This window comes from Cetorhinus maximus, chromosome 28 (assembly GCF_964194155.1).
Source record: "Cetorhinus maximus chromosome 28, sCetMax3.hap1.1, whole genome shotgun sequence".
Lineage (NCBI taxonomy): Eukaryota > Metazoa > Chordata > Chondrichthyes > Lamniformes > Cetorhinidae > Cetorhinus > Cetorhinus maximus.
In genome coordinates, this window is record NC_135906.1 from 14,034,074 (window position 1) to 14,055,933 (window position 21,860).

General features: G+C 44.5%; 1 protein-coding gene across 1 annotated transcript in view; it reads left to right on the forward strand.

Annotated features, from left to right (window-relative positions):
• LOC144668812 (adhesion G protein-coupled receptor E3-like) overlaps nt 1-21,860 on the forward strand; it is a 76,335-nt gene that overhangs the window by 39,844 nt on the left and 14,631 nt on the right. Inside the window, exons 11-15 of the mRNA XM_078531186.1 lie at nt 2,724-2,924; nt 5,018-5,250; nt 10,122-10,188; nt 10,951-11,042; nt 15,624-15,792. Coding sequence (XP_078387312.1) covers nt 2,724-2,924; nt 5,018-5,250; nt 10,122-10,188; nt 10,951-11,042; nt 15,624-15,792 — 762 coding nt within the window. The remainder of the gene's footprint in view (nt 1-2,723; nt 2,925-5,017; nt 5,251-10,121; nt 10,189-10,950; nt 11,043-15,623; nt 15,793-21,860) is intronic.

The following is a 21,860-nucleotide window of genomic DNA, read 5'->3' on the forward strand; positions in this document are numbered from 1 at the left end:
GAGAACTAAAGAGAAGGTATTCAGCTTGAAATGCATAATCAAGCTTCTTGGAGGCATTTGACAATATATGGGTGCTGCAGTTAAGGGTTAGAAAGACAGTGAAGTCTAGAATACCTATAGATGATATAGCACCCATATGGGTAAGAGGCTTGCATGATATGTAAATATGTGCCATTCACAAGCATTTAAGAGTATCAGTGGCCACACTTATAACTGAAACATCAAAGACTCAGCTCGGGGATGTAATAGTTTACATGAGAAGAGGAGTAGGACATTCAGTCCCTCAGACCTGTTGTACTGCTCAATAAGACTGTAATCTGCATCCCATGGCAGTAGCTGGTGGGATTTGAATTCCATTAATAAATCCGGAATTGATATCTCAGTGATAGTGACCATGAAACTATCATCGATTGTTGTAAAAGCCCATCTAGTTCACTAATGTCCTTTAGGGAAGGACATCTGCCATCCTTTCCTGGCCTGGCCTACATGTGGTTCCAGACTCTATAAGTATGTAAAAAGAAAAAGATTAGCGAAGACAAATATAGGTCCTTTACAGCCTGAAACAGGAGAATTTATAATAGAAAACAAGGAAATGGCAGAGCAATTAAACAACTACTTTAGTTCTGTCTTCATAGAGGAAGACACAAATTACTTCCCAGAAACATTAGGGAACCAGGGGTCTAGTGACAAGGAGTAATTGAAGGAAATTAGTATAACTAAAACAATAGCATTGGTGAAATTAATAGGACTGAAAGCTGATAAATTCCTAGGGACCGATAATCTATATCCCAGGGTACTAAAGGAAATGGCCATGGAAATAGTGGATGTGTTGGTTGTCATCTTCCAAAATTCTGTAGATTATGGAACAGTCCCAGTGGATTGGAGGGTGGCAAATGTAACCCCACTATTTAAAAAAGGAGGGAGAAAACAGCGGATTACAGACCGGTTAGCCTAACCTCAGTAGTAGGGAAAATACTAGGACCTATTATAAAGGGTGTGATAACAGGGCACTTAGAAAATATCAACAAGATTAGACAAAGTCAACATGGATTTATGAAAAGGAAATCATGTTTGAATAACCTACTGGAGTTCTTTGAAGATGTAACTAGCAGAATAGATAAGGGAGAACCAGTGGATGTGGTGTATTTGGATGTTCAGAAAGCTTTTGATAAAATCCTACATAAGAGGTTAGCGTGTACAATTAAAGCACCAGGGATTGGGGGTAATATATTGGCATGGATTGAGAATTTGTTAGCAGTCAGGAAACAAAGACTAGGAATAAATGGGTCTTTTTTGGAGTGGCAGACGGTGACTAGTGGGTTACCGCAGGGATCAGTGCTTGGGCCCCAGCTATTCACGATATATATCAATAATTTGGATGAGGGAATCAAACGTAATATTTCCAAGTTTGCTGACGACATGAAACTTGGTGGGAATACGAACAATGAAGAGGGTGTTAAGAGGCTTCAAGGCGATTTAGACAGGATGAGTGAGTGGGCAAATACATGGCAGATGCAGTGTAATGTGGATAAGTGTGAAGTTATCCACTTTGGTAGAAAAATCAGAATGGCAGAGTATTATTTAAATGGTGATAGATTGAGAAATGTTGATGTATAAAGGGACCTGGGTACACCAATCATTGAATGCAAGCATGCAGTTAAGAAAGCAAATGGTATGTTGGCCTTCATCGCGAGAGGACTTGAGTACAGGAGCAAGGGTGTCTTACTGCAGCTGTACAGGGCCTTGGTGAGACCACACCTGGAGCATTGTGTGAAGTTTTGGTCTCCTTACTTAAGAAAGGATATACTTTTCATAGAGGGAGTGCAGCAAAGGTTCACCAGACTGATTCCTGGGATGGCAGGATTGTTGTATGAGGAGAAATTGGGCCGACTAGGCCTGCATTCACTGGGGTTTAGAAGAACGAGAGGAGATCTCATTGAAACATATAAAATTCTAACAGGGATGGATATCCTGGATTCAGGAATGATACTTCCTCTGGCTGGGAGGTCTAGAACAAGGTCTCACGGTCTCAGGATACAGGGCAGGCCATTTAGAACTGAGATGAGGAGAAACCTCTTCACTAAGGGTGATGAACCGATGGAATTCTCTACCACAGAAGGCTGTGAAGGCCAAGTCACTGAATATATTTAAGAAGGAAATAGATAGATTTCTGGACTCTAAAGGCGTGAAGGGGTATGGGGAGAGAGCGGGGGTGCAGTGTTGAGATAGAGGATCAGCCATGATCTTATTGCATAGCAGAGCAGGCTCAAAGGGCCGAATGACCTACTCCTGCTCCTATTTTCTATGTTTCTATGACCCACAGCAATGTGGTTCACTCTTAACTGCCCTCTGAAATGGCCTAGCAAGCCATTCAATTCAAGGGAAATTAGGGATGGGCAAAATTGCTGGCCTGGCCAGTGACACCCACATCCCAAGAACAAATAAAGAAAAGAATCCCTTAATGCCCAAGCCCGACAAATATCTATCAATCACAGTTTTGAAAGTTTCAATTTGACCCCACAGCTTTAAGAGCTTTTTTGTGGAAGAGAGTTCCAGATTTCCACTCGCCTTTGCGTGAAGAATTGTTCCCTCACATTACCCATCAATGGCCTAATTCTAATTTTAAGGTTACGCCCCTGCACTTCAGCAGTATCTCATTAACTGAGGAGCATTTTGGGATATTCTGAAAGACAAAAGAAATTGCAAATTCTTTCTTTTCATAGGTTTATCACCAAACTGTGGATATAATATCATTCATTGGGATTCCTGTATCACTGGTATGTCTTGGAATCGCCATGGTGACATTTACCTTCTGCTCCTCCAGTTTAAAAACTGCCCTACATGCCACCCACAAGCAGCTGTGTCTGAGTCTCTTCCTGGCAGAGCTGCTCTTCCTGGTCGGGATTGGGAGAACCAGGAACCGGGTAAGAGACCCCTCCACAGCCAGCAGCACACAAGATTGTGTTTGTGTGTTTAAGAATATGTATGTGTGTGTGTGAATTTACATCAATGGCTGTCTGCGTATCCACGTATATGTATGTTTGTGCACTTATTTGAATGTGCACATTTCTGGATCCATGTGCATCAACCCCTGTCTCTTGTGAAACCCTCAGTTCCTTCCGCCACAATTAGCGACTGTGTCTTCAGCCTGTCTAGGCCCCAAAATCTGAAATTCCCTCCCTAAACCTCTCTGTGTCACCACAACTCCTCTCCTTTAGAGCACTTCTTAAAACTTATCTCCTGACCAAGCTTCTGATCACCCATCCTAATGTTTCCTACTTTGGTTTGGTGTTAAGTTTAATTTTTTTGTCTGAAAACATTTTTGTGAACCAACTTGGGATGTTTTACTATGTTAAAGGCACATTATAAATGCAAGATATTTTTTGTTGTCTGTGTGCATGTGTGTGGATGAGTGTAACTCCAAGTGTCAAAGTGCGCCAACATATCTGTGATTGTGTTTGCTCACGGCTGTGCATATGTATGTCTGTTATCTATCCATGTGCATGTACATGTGTTGCCTGTCTGTCCAGCCGTCTGTCTGTCTGTCCATGGGTTAAGTTTGTGTGTGTGTTTATCTGTGTGTGTCAGTTTGGTTTTTTAATTCATTCTTGGGATCTGGTGTCAGCATGACCAGCATTTATTGTTACCCTAGCTTCCATTGAGAAGGTGACAGTGAGCCACTTTCTTGGGCCATTGCAGTCAATGTGGTGTAGGTACGTCAACAGTTTTGTTAGGGATAGATTTCCAGGATCTTGACAGTGAAGGATTCATGATAAAGTTCCAAGTCAGGATGCTTTGTGATTCAAGAACAGACTTGCACGTGGTGGCGTCTTCCCATGTGTCTGCTATCCTTGTCCTTCTAGTTGGTAGAGGTCACAGGTTTGGAAGGTGCTGCTGAAGGAGCCTTGGTGAGTTGCTGCAGTGCTTATAGATGTGCACACTGCTGCCACTGTACACCAGTGATGGGGGGAGTGAACGTTTAGGGTAATTGATGCACCACCAATCAAGCAGACTGCCTTCTCCTGTATGGACATGTGTAAATGTCTCCAAACCTTTGTTCAGATTCATTGCTTTTTCCTCTTGTCTAATGAATCAATTCTTTGTGTTTTTCTGGTTAGTAGATCCCCAGTGCATTCCTCCTCCCGCCAACAGTCATCCTCAGAGTGAGTGAACAGATTCCCTTGCCCAATTGAGTCTAGCTCTCAGTTTGCTTCAACAGTGAGAGGATTTCTGCTCTGAGTGTTCATGCTCATGGAGTTTGCAGCTTATTTTAAAAATTTGGTCAGTTGCTCCCAATTCCTGGTTTTGTTGGGCTTTTGAGGTTTTGCTTAAAAAATGTAAAATCTGAAGTAAAGATGCAAGGACCTTGAATTGTCTTGTGTGTTCCACCAGATTCCCACCATAACTCCAGAATCAACTGGAACCCATTGGGAAAAGACAAAGACACAATCATGTTGCACCTAACACCACCCCCCCTCCCCCCACCACCCCCGCACCAAACCCTCCATTCCAGGATTTCCCGATTAGCCTGATAAGAGGTGATACCTTAACACACTCCTTAGAGTGCCAGTAATGTCAAAAGAGTGGAGAAAGGCTGGAGTCCCTACACTGGGAGTCCCCACTTACGCGCCTCTGAAAAAACCCAGCTAAGTACTGGAGGCCAGTAAACCAAGTGGCATGAGTTGAACTGGATTCTAGATTGACACAAGTTGGTCTCACCAGGGAGATCCAGGTTCAGGGAAGCTACCTGGATCCATGAAGAAAAGGTTCCTTTATTTTTCAATTCAATAGTGTTACCTATACAGGGAAATGAAGGGGAGAAATGTACAGACAGTGGGTAGGGATGCTTCTGCAGTGGTACTAGTGCCCACTGGCTCCATCCAATTTGATGCACCTTCCTATTGATCTCCATAAACTTCAGCAAGGGCACAGATGTTAGCTGTGAGACTGTGCCAGGTAGAATTGTGAGGACTCCGTGCTTCATGATGGATTCTCATGGCATTTCTTATTGTTTCAGGTGGTGTGTGGGATTATAGCGGGATTTTTACACTACTTCTTCCTGGCAGCATTTCTTTGGATGTTCTTTGAGGGAGTACAGCTATGCCACATGATCAGAAACATCAGGAATTTGGGAGTTTCCCACTCAGAGAAAATTGGGAAGTTCATGTACCCCATTGCCTACGGGGTTCCTGCAGTAATAATGATCGTTTCTGCGGCAGTGCGCCCTGATGGCTATGGGACACCCAAATAGTGAGTGATGTCTCACAGTTTTCCAGCTTTTCAATACAAATTGGGACCTTCTAGTTAAATTCAAGTCATTGCTCTCACCTGTGAACTTCAAATTTATTTCTCTTTAATGTAACCCTGTTTTTGTCACTAATATTAACACAATTCATGTTCCTCTGAATTACTTGTTCATTTTTTCATGCCCTTCACCTTTCCCTCCTCTCCTCTTCTCTCCCCTGGCCTCCATTCCTCACCTTGCTTTCTCTCCACTCCCCTGACCGCCTCTCCTCTCCTCTTCTCATTGCCATTTTGCCCAACTCTCTCCTTCACTTCATGTGTCAGCTGTGGCTCAGCTGGCAACAGTCTTGCCTCTGGGTAACAAGATTTTGGGTTCAGGTCCCACTCTAGGGCTTCAGCACAACAAAGCCACCTGACTTTCCAATGCAGTACTGAGGGAGATCTGCACTATTAGAGGTGTGGTCTTTCTGATGAGAAAAATATGAATTAGGAGCAGGAGTAGGCCACTTGGCCCCTCAAGCCTGCTCCGCCATTCAATAAGATCTTGGTTGACCTGAATGTAACCTCCACCCCACATTCCTGCCTACCCCTGATAACCTTTCGTCCCCATGTTAATCAAGAATCTATACAGCTCGGCCTTAAAAGTATTCAAAGACTCTGTTTCCACTGCCTTCTGAGGGAGAGTTTCAAAGACTAACGATCCTCTGAGAGAAAGAAAAAAAATTCTCCTCATCTCTGTCCTAAATGAGCGACCCCTGATTTTAAAAACGCGACCCCTAGATCTGGATTCTCCCATAAGAGGAAACAGCCTCTCCACATCCACTCTGTCAAAATCCTTCAAGATCTTAAAGGTTTCAATCAAGTCACCTCTTACTCTTCTAAACTTAAGCGGATACAAGCCTAACCTGCATGAGATATTAAAATGAAGCCCTATCTACCTGCTCAGGTAGATAGAAATGATCATATGGCGCTTTTCCAAATAAAAGCAGGGGAGTTCACCCCAGTGTCCTTGCCAATATTTATCTCTCACTCAACATTACAAAAACAGATGATCTGGTCATTAGCACATCACTGTTTGGGGGAGTTTGCTGTGTGCAAATTGAAAATTGCATTTCATACATTACAACTACAGTGACTACACTTCAAAAGTATTTCATTGACTGTAAAGTGCTTTGAGACATGAGAAGTGTTATACAAATGAAAAACGCTTTGTTACATTATTCATAAAGAGCTAGGAACTGATTGTCAATAGTCGTTTGGTATTACAGAACTTGAATGTGGCTGAAAAAAGAGACATGTCAAAGCTTTATGACTTGCACTCATCAGGACACCACAAGAATACCAATACAAGGATAAAACAACAATTTATACTGTATAAGAAGAGAGTGCTGATTGGTTGACAAGTGGGCTCTGATTGGTAGAGGCATTGCCATGGGGAATGCAACAATTTATGGTGACTGACAGTTAACTGCCAAGCATTTTGAAATCTAAACCAGGCAGTTTGACCCTGATAGGTCAAGGCATTACCCTGAGGAATGAGTCAGCAACTGGCTGTCACTTATTTTGTTTAGCTGAAACAGGCACAACGTGCGTACATGTTCTTTCTGTCTGCAAAGAACAGGGCCCTGTGTATTAATAGATTTAGCTTCCAGTACACACAAACGCGAACACTACAAGCACGAGTGACAATCTTGAATTGGACGTCAGTGTAATTCTTAGCACACTGAAGACTATTTAGCAAATGTTGTCCAATTGCGAATCACATCTTATGTTGGACATTCTGTTTTGAATTTTGCAAGCGTGGGCTGGTTGGGTACAGTCTGAACCTTTGCGAACAGCAGCTGGGACATGCTGTTTGATACGATCTGCCAGTCTTCGGAGCTTACGGTCTACATACCTAGCATCACACTGGCACTGAAATTCATTTACCACATTACTCATTTGTGTGATAGGCAGAATGTCTTTTTGGCTTCACGGCAACATCCTGTTAGTGGCGAATGCCACTCATGTTGCTCCTGCATAGTAACAGCGTGAAACAGCTAGCTTCGCCTGTTGCTCAAATTTTTGAGATACCTTGCCCTTCCAGGGTAATCTGAGGTAGACTGGGCACTTTTCAGAGCCAAAAGTAACAGCCTTAGGCCTGTTCATGAATCTGCGTAATATACAGCATGAAATCAGGATAGCCATTATCTCGCAGGATGCCTTTGATGCACCCAATTTCAGCATCAAGCTTGTACAGTGAACAAATGGCTCGGGCCCTATTTACAAGGCTGCCAATAAGTTCAATCTTATAACATGTGGAACTGTAAGAATCCCAACACATATATTGACCAGTGAAGGTAGGCGTGTGGTAGACCGTGGTAGAGAACCCACTGGCAGATTTCTCAACTAGTATGTCAAGGAATGGGAATTAATTTGACTGCTCCATTTCAAAGGTGAATTTGAGCACAGGATGGGGCCCATTAAGATATGTAAGGGAGTTATTACCAGCAGTTGCTGATTTAAATATAGCAAACATATCATCCACATATCGGAAATATGCGATGGGTAGGAGGTTAGGCATCATTCCATTGAAGACATGTTTCTCATGGAACCCAGCAAAGATATCTGCTGTCAGTCACCATCAATTGGTACATTCTCATTGGCAATGTCTCTACCAATCAGTGCCCACTTGCCAACCAATCATCACTCTCTTCTCATACAGTATGAATTGTTGTTTTCCCCTTATATTGATATTCTTATGAAGTGTCCTGATGAGTGTAAGGCAAAAAGCTTTGACATGTCTCTTTTATCAGCAATAATCAAACAATTGTTCGGTGAACACATGTCCCAGGGTGTTACATTCAATGCCGCCTGCAGTCATGTGCCAAATAACAGTGTATCAGTCTATCAGTCCACCAGCCACATATGGAGAGTGGCAAGAAATATGCTCGATGAAGCTCCAGCATTTTGAGTCTAATGTGTGAGTATAACCTATGAGAACCAGAAGACATAACATGGTGGCAGCGGGTGTCTGGAAGTAAAAGCTCAAACATTTTAAACAAATTTAATGCTGAATTAGGTTGAAAAACCAACCCAAATTAGTGCCAGTGAGAGAGAGAAACTGAATCATGCGAAAATGAACTGGCTGTCGCAGTAATAAACACACAGCTCCAAGCCATGATGAATAGGGAGGCTGATGATGTCATAAAGGCACTTGAGAAGTTTAAACAAAAGTGCAGACTGACATTCAGTAGCTTTCTAAAAGTCAGCAATGAAGAGGAAAGGGTCAGCTGCATCCTTTTGCGAGCAGGAGAGAAAAGGTTACATTTATTTAATAGCTAGTAGCTAAGAAAGACAACAGCAGAAACCCAGGGAACATTTTTGAAAAATTCAGCACACATCTCCAAACAAAGTCAAATCATCAGATCCATCAATATGAATTTCAAGGCCTGAGGCAAGAATCAGGTGAGCCTGTTGACAATTTCTTAACAAGATTGAAAAATGTGGCCAGAAATGGTAAATTCAAGGAAACTGATGAAAGGCTGATAGATCAGCTCATTTTGAGCTCTGCACACCCTGAAGTATAAAAATATTTGATTGGAAAGGACAAGCTCACAAGGTCACAGGCTGTAGACACTGCCAGGACACATGAAGCCACGAGTAGTCAGATAAAGACACTGATGACCCAAATGGCTAGCCTGTTCCTTGATGTCCTACTGGCAATCCTCACAAGCACTGGGCAAGGTTGTGTGCACTCAAAACAGTGTGCACAACCCTGAGCAGGTTGAGTTCTCCTCGTAGTTCAGCTCGCCAGGTGCACGCCTTTTAAAGGCAGTCATAAGACAAGTCATTCTGAAATTCCGTTGATGTGAGAGGGGGGAGAGGGGGATGATTCCGGCGTGCGGGCACAATAATGAGACACAAATACATTGAAATTAAGTTCCCAATGTTGGACGGTGGGAAACGCAGCCCGCCATTGACAAGCAGTGCAGACGATCGCAAACTGGTTTTACGACAGTGTGAAACCGATTTTTGGCCTTGTCACCATATTGTTTGCTCATGCCCGCCTGCCACCAACAGAAGTGGAAAATTCTGGCCAAAGAGTTACAGATGCTCTCTCAGCAAGTTCATAGGCATCTGCTGCAGAATGTTGCCTGTTCCATGTCTACTGCTCACTCACATCAAGAGAAGGAAAGATAGAAAGAAGGCTTTATATAGCATCGCTCACAATCTAAAAATTTTCAATTACCTTTAATACCATCAAAGTATTTTTAAATTGTAGTCAATATTATGGTGTAGGAAGCAGCCAATTTGCACACACAAGATCCCATAAATAGTAATTGGATGATGACCGGATCATCTGTTTTATTTATATTGATCGAGGGATAAATATTAACAAGGACACTAAGCAGAATTCCTCTGCTGTTCTTCAAAACAGTACCGTGGGATCTTTTGTCGGGAGGCCAAATGGGGACTCTGATCAGCGCCCCATCTAAAAGATGGATGAGGCTCATGCAGTTGAGAAACGCAAGCCTCAAACAGCCCAGACAGGGCCCCACAAATAACCAGAGGCAGTGCATTCAAAACACACTCTGGTCCTAAGGATTCTGCCCCTGGTTTTCCACTGCCTTCTGCACTATGTGAGTTTCTGTGAAATCGCCACACAGGGGAAAGAATTTGGGACCTGTGACAATGTTAACATCTGCCTATATTGAGAGGGTGAATATCTCCTAAATGTCAGTCAGTTACCTGCAAACACAAGGATCATATCATCATCCAATCAATGCGCAGGTTCCCAAACTATTTTTGTATGATAAATATCTCACGCTTTGAGGACTTTATTCTCTTCTTCACTCATCATTCCTGCTGATTTATTTTCTTCTCTTGACTTCCAGCTGCTGGCTCTCTGCAGAGGGAGGACTCAAGTGGAGTTTCCTGGGACCTGTGTGCCTGATCATTGTGGTAATTTTTATCCTGTCTCTATCAAGATTCTTGTATTTGATTTGTAACAGATTGCATCTACTGATTATGTTTGAAACATGCAGTAAACTTCTGCTCTGTTTATGTATCTAACTTCACTCCCATGCCAGTAATTGTCAAACTGCCCCTCATCTATACTTTAGAGTCTCCTAGTTCATAGCATCTCTCCCAATTTTTGGGACAGAAACAGTTAAATATTCAGCCAAAGACATTTAGAATTAGAACATGTATGGGCTTTTAAACATGGATCCTTTATCATCTCCTCTTAGCAGACTCCCTCTGCTGGCATATATGTATAAGGTAGCCTCAAGTAGACAAAATGCACAATGCAATTTTCAGCACATTACACCCTCTTTTGCAGTCTCTCTCTCTCTCACACACAGCCTCTCTCTATCATATCCTCTCTCCTCAGTACCCACTTTGCCACAGCCTCTCTCCCCCAACCTCTCCTCCACAACCCCACTGCTTCGTTCCAGTACCACTCCCCTCACAGCCTTTCTCTCCCACAGCTGCTCCTTCCTCCTCCCCATAATCCCTCTCTTCAAAACCAGTTGCTTCAGAAGAGAAAGAGAAAATATTAGAAAAAAAACAAAAATATTGAAGGGAAGAGCAGTTTGAAATTCCACCACATCTGGCTGTGAGCATCACTGGCAAATCACACAAATTTAAGAGATAAAAAGTCCGAATTCCAGATACATTCCATCAGAATTTGTTGAGTCCACATGTCATCAAATCTTCCAACAGATCAACACAGTTCTGTTCTTCACAATACTCTGGATGTTGAAAAGAGAAATTTCCAAGCGAGACACTCAAATATCTAAACTTCAGGACACAAGGTAAGTGTGACTGTGTGTGGGGTTTTACAGAAATAATTGAAGTTTACAGAAATGTTTATAAAAGGAAACATTTGCTAGTCTATGGGAAAAGAGTAGAGTGGGACTAATTGTATAGTTCCTTCAAAGAACTAGCATCAGTACAATGGGTAGATTGGCCTCCTTCTAGGTTATATTATTCTATAAGATTTATACATTTAAGTACATTTAAAAATGAGCATTATTTAAATGGAAAAGATTGAAACTTGACAGTTAGTATTTTGAAATCTGCTCAAAGACGTTTGTAGATTATAACTCATGAATAAATCTATATTTAGGCATCATGCAGTCACATTTACAATGATTAAGTTTGCCAATCCCATGCCATCTTATGTGGTAGACCATATTGGCTGGGACCACAGAGATTGCCATGGCTCATTTCATGGCAGAGCCTTACAGAGAGTAATCAGAAGACTTACCTCCATGGTCTCAACTTGAACCTAAGTGATGTAAGTAAAAGGTCGACCTCACCAGTACAGTAGGGAGGGACTGCTGCACTGTCAGAAGTACCATCTTTCAGCAATTTCAATCAAGCTACACCACAGCAACCCAGTGGTTAATATGTCGCTTATTGGAGATAGTAATTGCCTGTCACTTGTGTGATGCTTGTCATTTAACAGCCCAAGCCTGGATGTTGTCCAGGTCTTACTATATGCAGGCATGGACTACTTTGTTATCTGAGGATCTGCGAATGAAACTAAACACTGCGCAATCAGTGAACATTCCTACTTATGACATTATGATCAAGGGAAGGTCATTGATGGAGCAGCTGATGATAACTAGGTCTATTATGTTGCCTAGAGGAACTCCTCCAGTGATATCCTGAGACTGAGATAATTGGCTTCTGCAGTCCATCTAAGAAAAAATAGGTCACTGTTTACATCACATTTGTTTTGAACTATTTGCATTGCATTTCTGTGGTTCCCCTTTTACATCTATGGTTTCTACCCAACTCCAAATCCTGCTCTTTCCTCTCCCAAGTCACAGTCCTGAGGGGTTCAGTCTCCCACAGTATCCTCAGCCCTTAGGAAAGATGTCTTGGAGACATGTGGGCTTTCTACTTCATCTTTGAGGACATCATCATCAACAGAATGGGATAGCAATTTTGCAGCATTGCTGGTAGGTAGAGTGTAGGTTTCAGGATTACTGAACTGCAAGGGCAACAAGTCTTTTGCAGCAGAAGACTGATTCAAGAGAGAAGACTGAGGGTCATCAACCTTTGGACTCTCTGGGATTAGGAAAGAAGTCAGGACTCTCTGAGGAACATTTTGCTCCCTTGAAGCACACAGGGAAAACCTTCAGAAGACAAATGATCTTCAGCTCCAATGAAGACTCTCACAGCCGTATCATCAAAGACAGGAAAGGTATTGAAGATCTGAGATTCCAATGAATCTGGACAACAAAGGAAAAAATAACAAAATTCCAGTAAGCCTTTCAGGAAAGGAAGAGATGATTTCCTGATGGTATTTCAAAAGGAATGGTCTACCTTCCATAGGCAGTGGTAAGAGAGCCATACTTCTCTCTGCATGAGGCTGCTCCATCGTGGACAATTGGAAGAATTATTGAGGATGTGGAGATAAGAGAGCACCATTTTCTGCAGTGGGACGAATTTCAATGACAAAATGAAGATTAATTTCCTGTAGATGAACAACTCAGAGACAAATTTTCTATACAGGATTCTAAAGCTTTAGAAGTGCTGAAGATTCTTCCTCAGCTTCTGTGTTGATGTACAGCTCTACAGGGAAGAAGATTTTCAGCTGAGACTGAAGTATCAGCCTCAACTGACTTTCATCCCTTTGGCAATTGTGACCCTCTATGGACTCTGACATGGAATCAGACAAGGCATTCCACTTCATGGACAACCAATGATAGACGAGGTATTACATTGGTAGGTTCATGGAGTAAAGATCTGAAAGCTGCTCAGCCACCAGAAACACAGCTGACTCCTCAAAAAAGACATCAGAGACATCATCCAGTGTCTCTATCGATTGGAAAGATGGACCAACCTCTAAGGCCTCATCTTCCAACAGATCTCTCAGCGCTGCAACGGTTTCTTCCTCATTACTTTTTTCAGGAAAGAGTCAACTCTGATGCAGCAAGTCTTCAGGAGGATGGTCATGGTCTCCCGCAGTGCCTTCTGTTTCTGTCACCTTTGGCCTAGCTTCATGAAAAGCTGAGAGATTCATAACCTCAATCTCCACCCGGGGCCTAGTAGATGGCATCTCTGTGATAGAAAGGAACTCACTGCTGATTGAATAAACCTCCTCAGCTGGTGTAGGCTGAAGTACCACTGGTTCTAAACAAAAGGTTGAAGATTGTTCCATGAAAGACATTGAGTTTTTCAAGTGGTGGTCATCATCTGGTTTTTCCAGGATTCCTAGAAGTACGCCAACATCTCCACTCAATAAGGATGTGCGTTGATTGTGGACAACATAGAGAAATAACCATCTGTCACCCCTTGTAATGAAGAGGAGTAATTATCCTGCCTTTGATTGGAAGGCTTGTGCCACCTGGACATTACAATTTGATGTCCGATGGATGAAGGGGAATTGGCTGAAGCCAGTCTAGATCATCTGCTGGTATGATAACACCAGCTCCACTATTCATTTTAAAGGTGGCATTGAAACCTTTAAATTGCACATTAATTGACCAATAGTCTTGATTAAGACCATTTACTTCCCCTGGAAACTCTGTAATTTTGTCTTTGTCGTAATTTCCAATTTCTTGAATGGAATGTGTTTCATAAATATTTTCTTATCTTCTACCTCAATTAAAGTTGGATTTGCAGACATGTCCAGTCTTCCTGCACTGGAAACATCCCATGCCACCTGCTGGGCAGTCCTGGCATCTATGTTGGTTCTTCGCACCACAATGTGAGCGTCTCAAAATGGCTGCCACTGTGGAGTTTCCTGCCCTTTCGCCCAGTTTGGCAGGCTTTCTTATGGGTGGTGTGGGAGGAGGGGAAATGCCACCTGTGGGCCTACTCAGTGAACGGAGTCATGTGAAGCCTCTGAGTTATGCCAAATTATAGCCTGGTTTATTTCTCTAAAGTTCAGGCTTCCTCGCGTATTGGACCGCTTGATCAGTTATGAGATTCTGTGGTGGACTAAAATATGTGTCAAAGGCCTTGAGAACGGTGTCAAAGTCCACACTGGACTCCTCCAGCCCCTGCCTCAGGAGAACGTCATCTGCTACTGGACCCACAGCATAAAGAAATAAACTGACCTGATGTTGCTGCTCTTTATCGGACAATCCATATGCCATCCAATAGCTGAGAAAGTGTATCCTCCAAACCTTCCAGCTCTGGTCTCTTTGCAGACCCTCAAATTTTTTGAATGGCTGCAGGAAAGACAGGGACTTCTCGAGTGGTGCTGGCATCGTCACCACCTTCCAGTTTGCCTCCTCCATCCATAGAGTTGTAAGTATGGGCTGCTACAAAGTTTTTCTTCACTCTCTGGCTGTGCTTCCATCGATGGCACCAATGTCTTTTTCATATTGATGTCTCCACTGCTGCCGCCATGTCTTGGATGGTCCCTCTGATCTGTGGGCTCTTTGCTTGGTTCTTAGTTATGGATCTGCATGACCAATCTTCCCTTAGACTTACTGTAGGCATACTCTGATACTTGCTTAACACTTGTTTATTAGTACTACATCTAAACAGGTTACAGAGTAGGTATGCTGCTCCTGAGCATGGTGTGTTCCAGCCTCTCTCTCTCTCGAAAACCTACCGCATGACTGCCTGATGTCAGTGATACATCATCATCTGCATCATATATTAGCAGAAGCATTCTGTTAACCCTTGCACTACAATTTCCACCTTGTCTTTGCTGAAGATGGGGATCCTCATGGAGCCTACTTCTCCTATTAATTGCTTACAGATCCACAAGCATTCAAGAATTGATGTTACAGGGCTTCAGAGCTTTGGTCTGCTCTACTGGTTATGGAATCACATAGCCCTGTCTATAACTTGTTGCTTCCACTATTTAACATGCATATATAGTACTGTGTTGTAACTTCCCCAGGCTGGTGTTGCTCCTGGCATGCTCTTGAATAAGGGTTGGTCTCTGGCTTGATGTTGATGAAAGAGTGAGGGGTATGTTGAGCCATGAGTTTTCAGATTGTGCCTGAATACAATACCACAGCTGCTGATGACACATAGCACCTCTTGAGTGCCCAGTTTTGAGCTGTTAGGTCTGTTGTGGATCTATCCCACTTATCATGGTGGCAGTAACACACAACACAGTGGAGGGTGCCCTCAGTGTGAGGATGGGATTTGATCTCCACAAAGACTGTGTGGTGGTCACTCCTACAATGCTATCATAGACTTACACATCTGTCCACACATAAACCAGGCCAATAACAATAACTAGGTTATTCCATGGTGTCAGTTCTCTCACCACTTGCCACAAGCTGATGGCTCAGGACTCGGTCAGTGATGGCACTACCAAACCACTCTTGGTTAAGGAGATTGAAGTTCCCCTTGTTCCCTTGCTACCCACAGTTCTGTATCTCACTGATCTCTCTCTCTTTCTCTCTGTGTTGCAGGATGATGACATTTAAAGCCATTGCTCAGGTGTTTATCCTGGGCTGTACTTGGATTTTTGGATTGTTGCAGATTCCAGGGGACCCCGGTGTGATGCTCTATATATTCACCATCTTCAACAGTTTCCAGGGCACCTTCATCTTCATCCTCCTTTGTGTGTTAAATCCCAAGGTAGGGTATGTAAAATAAAGGGTTAATGGTTATGTTAATGAGACAATTATGTTACTGATGATATAAGCATGACATCTAGAGCAGAATTTTCGAATTCTGCCCACAGCGGGTTTCATGGCGGACGGGAGCAGAGAATCTAGAGAGAGCCCAAAAATAGGATGCCTGCCGGCATGAGAACAGTTTGCAATTCTGCCAACAACTCTTTAACGGTGGGTTGATGGTGGGTCAGGTATCCCGCTTAATAGTGATGTGAACACAATTTGCATTCTTTACCATGTCATGAATGTGCATTAAATTAGCTTCTCAGCAGAATTACATACTGCATTCCAGTTTTGTGGGAAATCATGCCTATCTGAACCATGTTTGAAAAAGAGTGGCGTGCAGCAGTCAGACCTCACTTCGATCACAACTTCAAGCTGAGTGCTCCATTCATAGCCTGCCACAGCACTGTTCCAGATGCCAGTGGAACACCACACTGCTGGGGGTGTAGAGTTGGTCTGCTCCCGATGGGTGCCCCCATAGTCCTGAAGGACACCACTGTGCAACTCAGGCAAGGCTGGACATTCAAATAGAGCCCAGCATTGTGACCGGGGTGGGCATGTAGGGTTATTCTGCTCCCAGTGGGTGCCTCTGTAGTCCTGGACGACACCACTATGCAGCAACACTCAGGCAGGACTGTACACTCAAACAGAGCCCAGCTTTGCGACCGGTTAGGGATGGGGAAGGATGACAGGCACACAGGGGGCAAAGGGGCAGGAAGGCATTGCAAGGGGGTAGGGGGAGGTGGAACACACGGGAACAAAAGGGCAAGAAGACGTTGCAATGGGGTAGGGTGAAGGGGAACACAGGGTAGGCAAAGGGGCAGCAAGGCGTTGCACAGGGGTTGGGAGGAGGGGGAACGATGGCAGGCAGAGGGGAGACCAAGTGATGGAAAGCTGGAGCCTGACAAGGGAAACTGAAACTCTGACACACAAGGACTCGGATGGGATACCATATGTATGAATGCGAGGGGATGCATGCAGACTCCGGGATAGGTATGCAGGTGGGTGGGGGGGAGGTATGTGGTTGTTGTGTTGATGTGGCAGAAAAGGGCTGGGTTGAACAAAGACTCATGAAGTTGGGGGCGGGGGGTGTGGTGGTGGGAAGGGAAGGGAGACAGTGTAATAATGATCAGTCATGAGGGCAATGGGGAACTCATCGTAAGTTGAAGTCCTCGGTCTGGGGCCAACAGGTCAGAGCGAGAGAGTAGAGACACTCCTGGGCGTCACAGTCAGGTGTGAGATAGTAGAGACAGTCCTTGGGCTCTGTGGACCTCACAATCAAGAGTGAGAGAGCAGAGACATTCCTGGGGTGCAGCTGGCCATGCTACAGAGCTATGCACGGCAGGCACGTTGTACTCCTGCCTCAGGGAGGGGCAAGGTCTGTATGCTGAATTGGGATAATGCACGCCTTGGTTGCAGGACGTTTTCACTGTCAGTGTCCATTGGCTTGTTTGGCTTTCTACTGGTCTGCAGACGGGATGGTAATGGTCATGGGAGGCATCTGCAGCCTGTATTTGGGGAAAACATAATGAAGGGTGGGGGGGGGATGTATGTGAATCTCTCTTGGGGTCTCCTCTGAAGATGACCATGAACACAACCAGATCTGAGATTGGAGCACTGAGCTAGGTAAGGTCACGCATGTCATTCAAACCCACTGTCAGATTGAGATATAAAGTCTCAGAGGTGGAATCTTGGTCACCTCAATGTGTCAGTTTATGCCTTGGATAAAAGGCTGCATCAGCGACCAGGCTAGTAATACAGAAGCTACTCAAGACCATTACAGTTGCTTTTGGTTCAAGATTGTGAGCTTCACTGTTTTTACACGTTATTCATTAAGATCTTGAACCTTTCGTTTCACAGAAAGACAAAACAATAATGGAGCCTGGGCTCAATGCTGCGTTTTTGAGGGTTCTAATAGAACGAAGGAGGAGAAGAAGGGACAGGTTGCCGAGCATAGCTTTAGAAGGAGGTCCCGCCTGAGGTCCAGGATGTAGGGTAGCCCCAGCAACAATATGAGGATCAGAAGAATAGATCCATACCACGGAGGCAACTTACTCAACCAAGGGTCTACTGAAGGAGACTCTCCTATCTGCAGATGAGTGAGAGACAATGTCGTGCATGTCTACGCTTGACTCAAGCTCTGGTGGATCACATTTGCCACATTCTTCAGGAGGAACTAACGCCCCTGTGGAGTGGGAGGCTATCCCCTGCCAGTGGTCCTGAAGGTCACCGCCATGCTCAATTTCTTTGTTTGCGGATCGTTCCAGGGATCCACAGGGGACCTGTGCGGCATCTCGCAGTCTGCCACACAGATACATCAAGGAGGATACAGATGCCCTCTACAGCATGGCTCATCAATATGGGAAGTTTACACTTGATGAAGATAGCCAGACTGCTAGATTGAATAGGTTTGCAGCTATCTCAGACTTCCCTAGTGTGCAGGGTGCAATTGATTGCACCCATGTGGCTTTGAGGGCTCCATGGCATCAACCCATAATGTTTATCAACCGTAAAGTATTTCATTCCATCAACGTTCAGCTGGTGTATGATAATCGGAAGCACATCATGCACGTTTGTGCCAGGTACCCTGGGAGTTCCCTGACTCATACATCCTGAGTCACTCCCAGGTGCCTCACATATTTGAAGGGCCTGAGAGTCGACTTGGGATGGCTGCTTGGGGATAAGGGGTACCCACTCAAACACTGGTCATGACACCCGTGACTCAGCTTCGGAGTGCCTCAGAGGAGAGATACAATGCAGCTCATTGGCATCCTGAAGATGTGCTTCCAATATTTAGACCACTCAGGTGGGGCTCTGCAGCACTCTCCAGATAGGGTCTCCAGCATCATTGTTGTGTGTTTCGCCCTTCACAACTTGGCGCTGCAAAGGGGTGATCCCTTGCCAGAAGGAGAAGTGGAGGAGGATGAGAGTTCCTCAGAGGATGAAGAGCAGGAGGGCCGAACGTGAAGAAGGAAATGAGGGTCAGTGTTATGAGACAGCCTTTCGGTAAAGCTGAGTTATTTAAAAGTCCCAAAGGGAAACTTTAAACAACTGTCATAACCTATATTTTTAAGTGGTATGTTTGAGATACAACTCTAAATTCAGGAATCAGACCACCAGTTCTCGAGAAGTTTTATATTAAACTAAATGAAATATTTTATTAATTAACACAAGTTAAATATATACACATGGCTACAAATTACTACTATCATAACTTAACAAATTCCCAAACTAATCTCCATTAAGGCAACTGCAACCCATAGATTTAACCAGACACCAGGCAAAGCATTTCCACCTGTGGAGACAGTTGTAGGCTTACAGCTGCTGTTGATCGCACATTGCCTCTGCTCTGCACACACGAAAACTACTGAAGTTATAACTAACATAGCTCACTGAATGTAAATTCTCATTGTATCACCAGCCTCTTCTAACAATAAAACCCCTTTCATAGTACCAATTTTATTAGTAATATAAACATATTGCTTAGTCTCTGCTAGCTAGGTGCCAGATTTCACCCCACATCTTGAATGTTCTATTCAAAAAATGCAAATGCACTCTATCTCTCTTACATCCCAAAACTAGTGTACATCGAAGCACCCGGACTAGCTGGCTTTAATCCAATTAAGACACACCCACAGACTAAACCTCTATTTTAAAAGAAAAATATTTTCCATTGAAATTATATACACTAATAGCTTCATGACAGTCAGCTTCTATGGGAAGAGGCCATCAAGGAAGCATGACATGGGAGACATGCCTGTGACACTATAATTGCCATCAGATTCCAGGAGGAGTAAAGTGAAGGCAATGAGAAATGGCCCCATTTCTCCTGTTCCTTTATGCCATTTCATTGCATTGAAAGGGATGTACAACCAACCACTTCAAGAGCAAATTCAGCATTCAGGCTTGAACCTTCAAGCCTCATGATTCACCAGGCCATGATCTTTAAGAAGGTCAGCAGTGCATCCTGTATGCGCGAGCTCTGAAAGTTGACAAAATAGTGAGAATGCTGCGTCAGCTAGCTTGATGAAGTCGACACCACATTAATGAGAAACTACACGGACAGTGAGATGAGGACATGGTTGGGGATATCATCCTCCGTCAAGGTCTTGTCCTTTTGGCACTGCCACTGAGGAGACACAACTGCTGCTAATCCTTCAAGGCTACTGAGCTGCCCTCACACAATGGTGTGTCCGGAGAAGAAAGGGTTCTAAATGCATTAATCACACACTTCTAATAAAGATTTTAACACATCTCCATGACATCATACAAGGTTCTGGAAACTATCTTCAGTGAGGTTGATGGCACATGAATGTGAATCTCACAAAGAGAGACTATCACTCTGTGGGAGGATGGTTTAACTGCACAATACACATGTAAATAATCACAAGGCTTTCAGTTGACCAATCCATTTACATCAACATCAAATGTATGAACAAAAGTGCAATATTTATACAATGGTTGCGCACCCGTGACCCAAAGGTGATGTCAATATTTCTTAATTTTTCTAACGCCACCTGGGGGCAGCCCCGACATCCGCAGCAGAGGTGGAGGCAACCTGCTGACTGCTATGTTCTGGCATCTGAGATGAACTCGGCGGACGTCTTCTGGTGACCCAAGGCTTAAGCAGCTGGAATGGACGGGGTCACAGGCAGAGGGGGCTCTAAGCGGGTGGAGTGTCCTTGGAGTGTCCTGAGTGGAGACCCCCTGGCGTCCACCGATGCTCATCCTCTCCAGAGGAGGGACGGCCAACATAACGGAGCTCACCAAATTCGAGGACAATGCTGCCGAGCTGGCTGGAGAGGACAGGGATCGCTCTTGTGGTGAAGAGGCTTATCCCAGCAACCTAGTACGGATGAGCCCTCCAAAAGTTCATCACATCCTGATATTCACAGTGAGTGACATGCAATCTTGTATTCTGCCTTCTCATGAACTAAATCTCTCTTCTCTCTCTTACAGGCACCAGCAGGTCCAGGCAAACCAGGAGGGCCAACATTAGTCCCACCCACAGCCCACCTCAGAGGAGGATGCTGAGGAGACATCCGAGGAAGATCTGTCACCGCGTTCAAACCGCACCTTCCACCAGCGCAGAGGCACACACCTCAGTGGGTCACAGTTCTAAATTAGGCTCGGGGTCACTTTCTCGAGAACACCTCTCTGATGGGTCAGAGGCAGTGACAGCCCAGGTCTCTGGAACTCAGAGGACTGCCGGAGATCAGGCACCTGCTGAGTCTGAGTCAGATGGTGAGCCTCTACGAGCGGCTGCCAATACAATGCTGGAGATGCAATGGCAGGCAGCGGAAAATCTAGCAGAAATAGAGAGTTACTCAGCAAACTAGAGTGAAGGATGGAGGAGTCCGTCCGCGTTCTGTCTGATGTCATGGCTCCAAGGTCACCATGGGAAGGGTGGCGACTGCATGGAGACCTTGGTCCAGCAGGTCTTGCTAGATTTGCGCTTGGTTCTGCACTCCATGGCTATAGGCATTGGTGGGATTCGACAGTGTCTAGGTGAGAGTGTGGGGTGGGGATGGGGCACCTCGACCTCCATGCAGGTGCTCCTTCTCCTCAAGGAGTCAGGTAGGGTCTTTGGGCACCCACAGGGAGGATCAGCGTCAACCTCCACACAGGACACTCCAAGGGTGTCCAACCATTCAGAATCCCCTCCACTTGCGACCCCATTCATTCCAGCTGGTCAGGCTGAGGAGGGTGCATCTGCCCCTGAGCAGCAGACCATTATCAGGCTGGAGAACTCCAGGCTTCTGGCCACCAGAGGACATCTGCCAAGGTCATCACAGATAACAGGGGCTACCTCCACCTCTGCTGCAGATGTCAGGGCTGCATCCAGGCATAGCAGTAGGAAAGTTAAGCAATATTAGCTTCTGGCTCACGGGTGTTCAATCACTGTATAAATCTTGCACGTTTGTAAATACATTTGATGTCAATGACAATGGTTTGGTCATTTGAAGGCTTCTTGATTATTTACATATGTGTCCTCTTATTGCGAGTGTGAGCCATCCTCCCACTCAG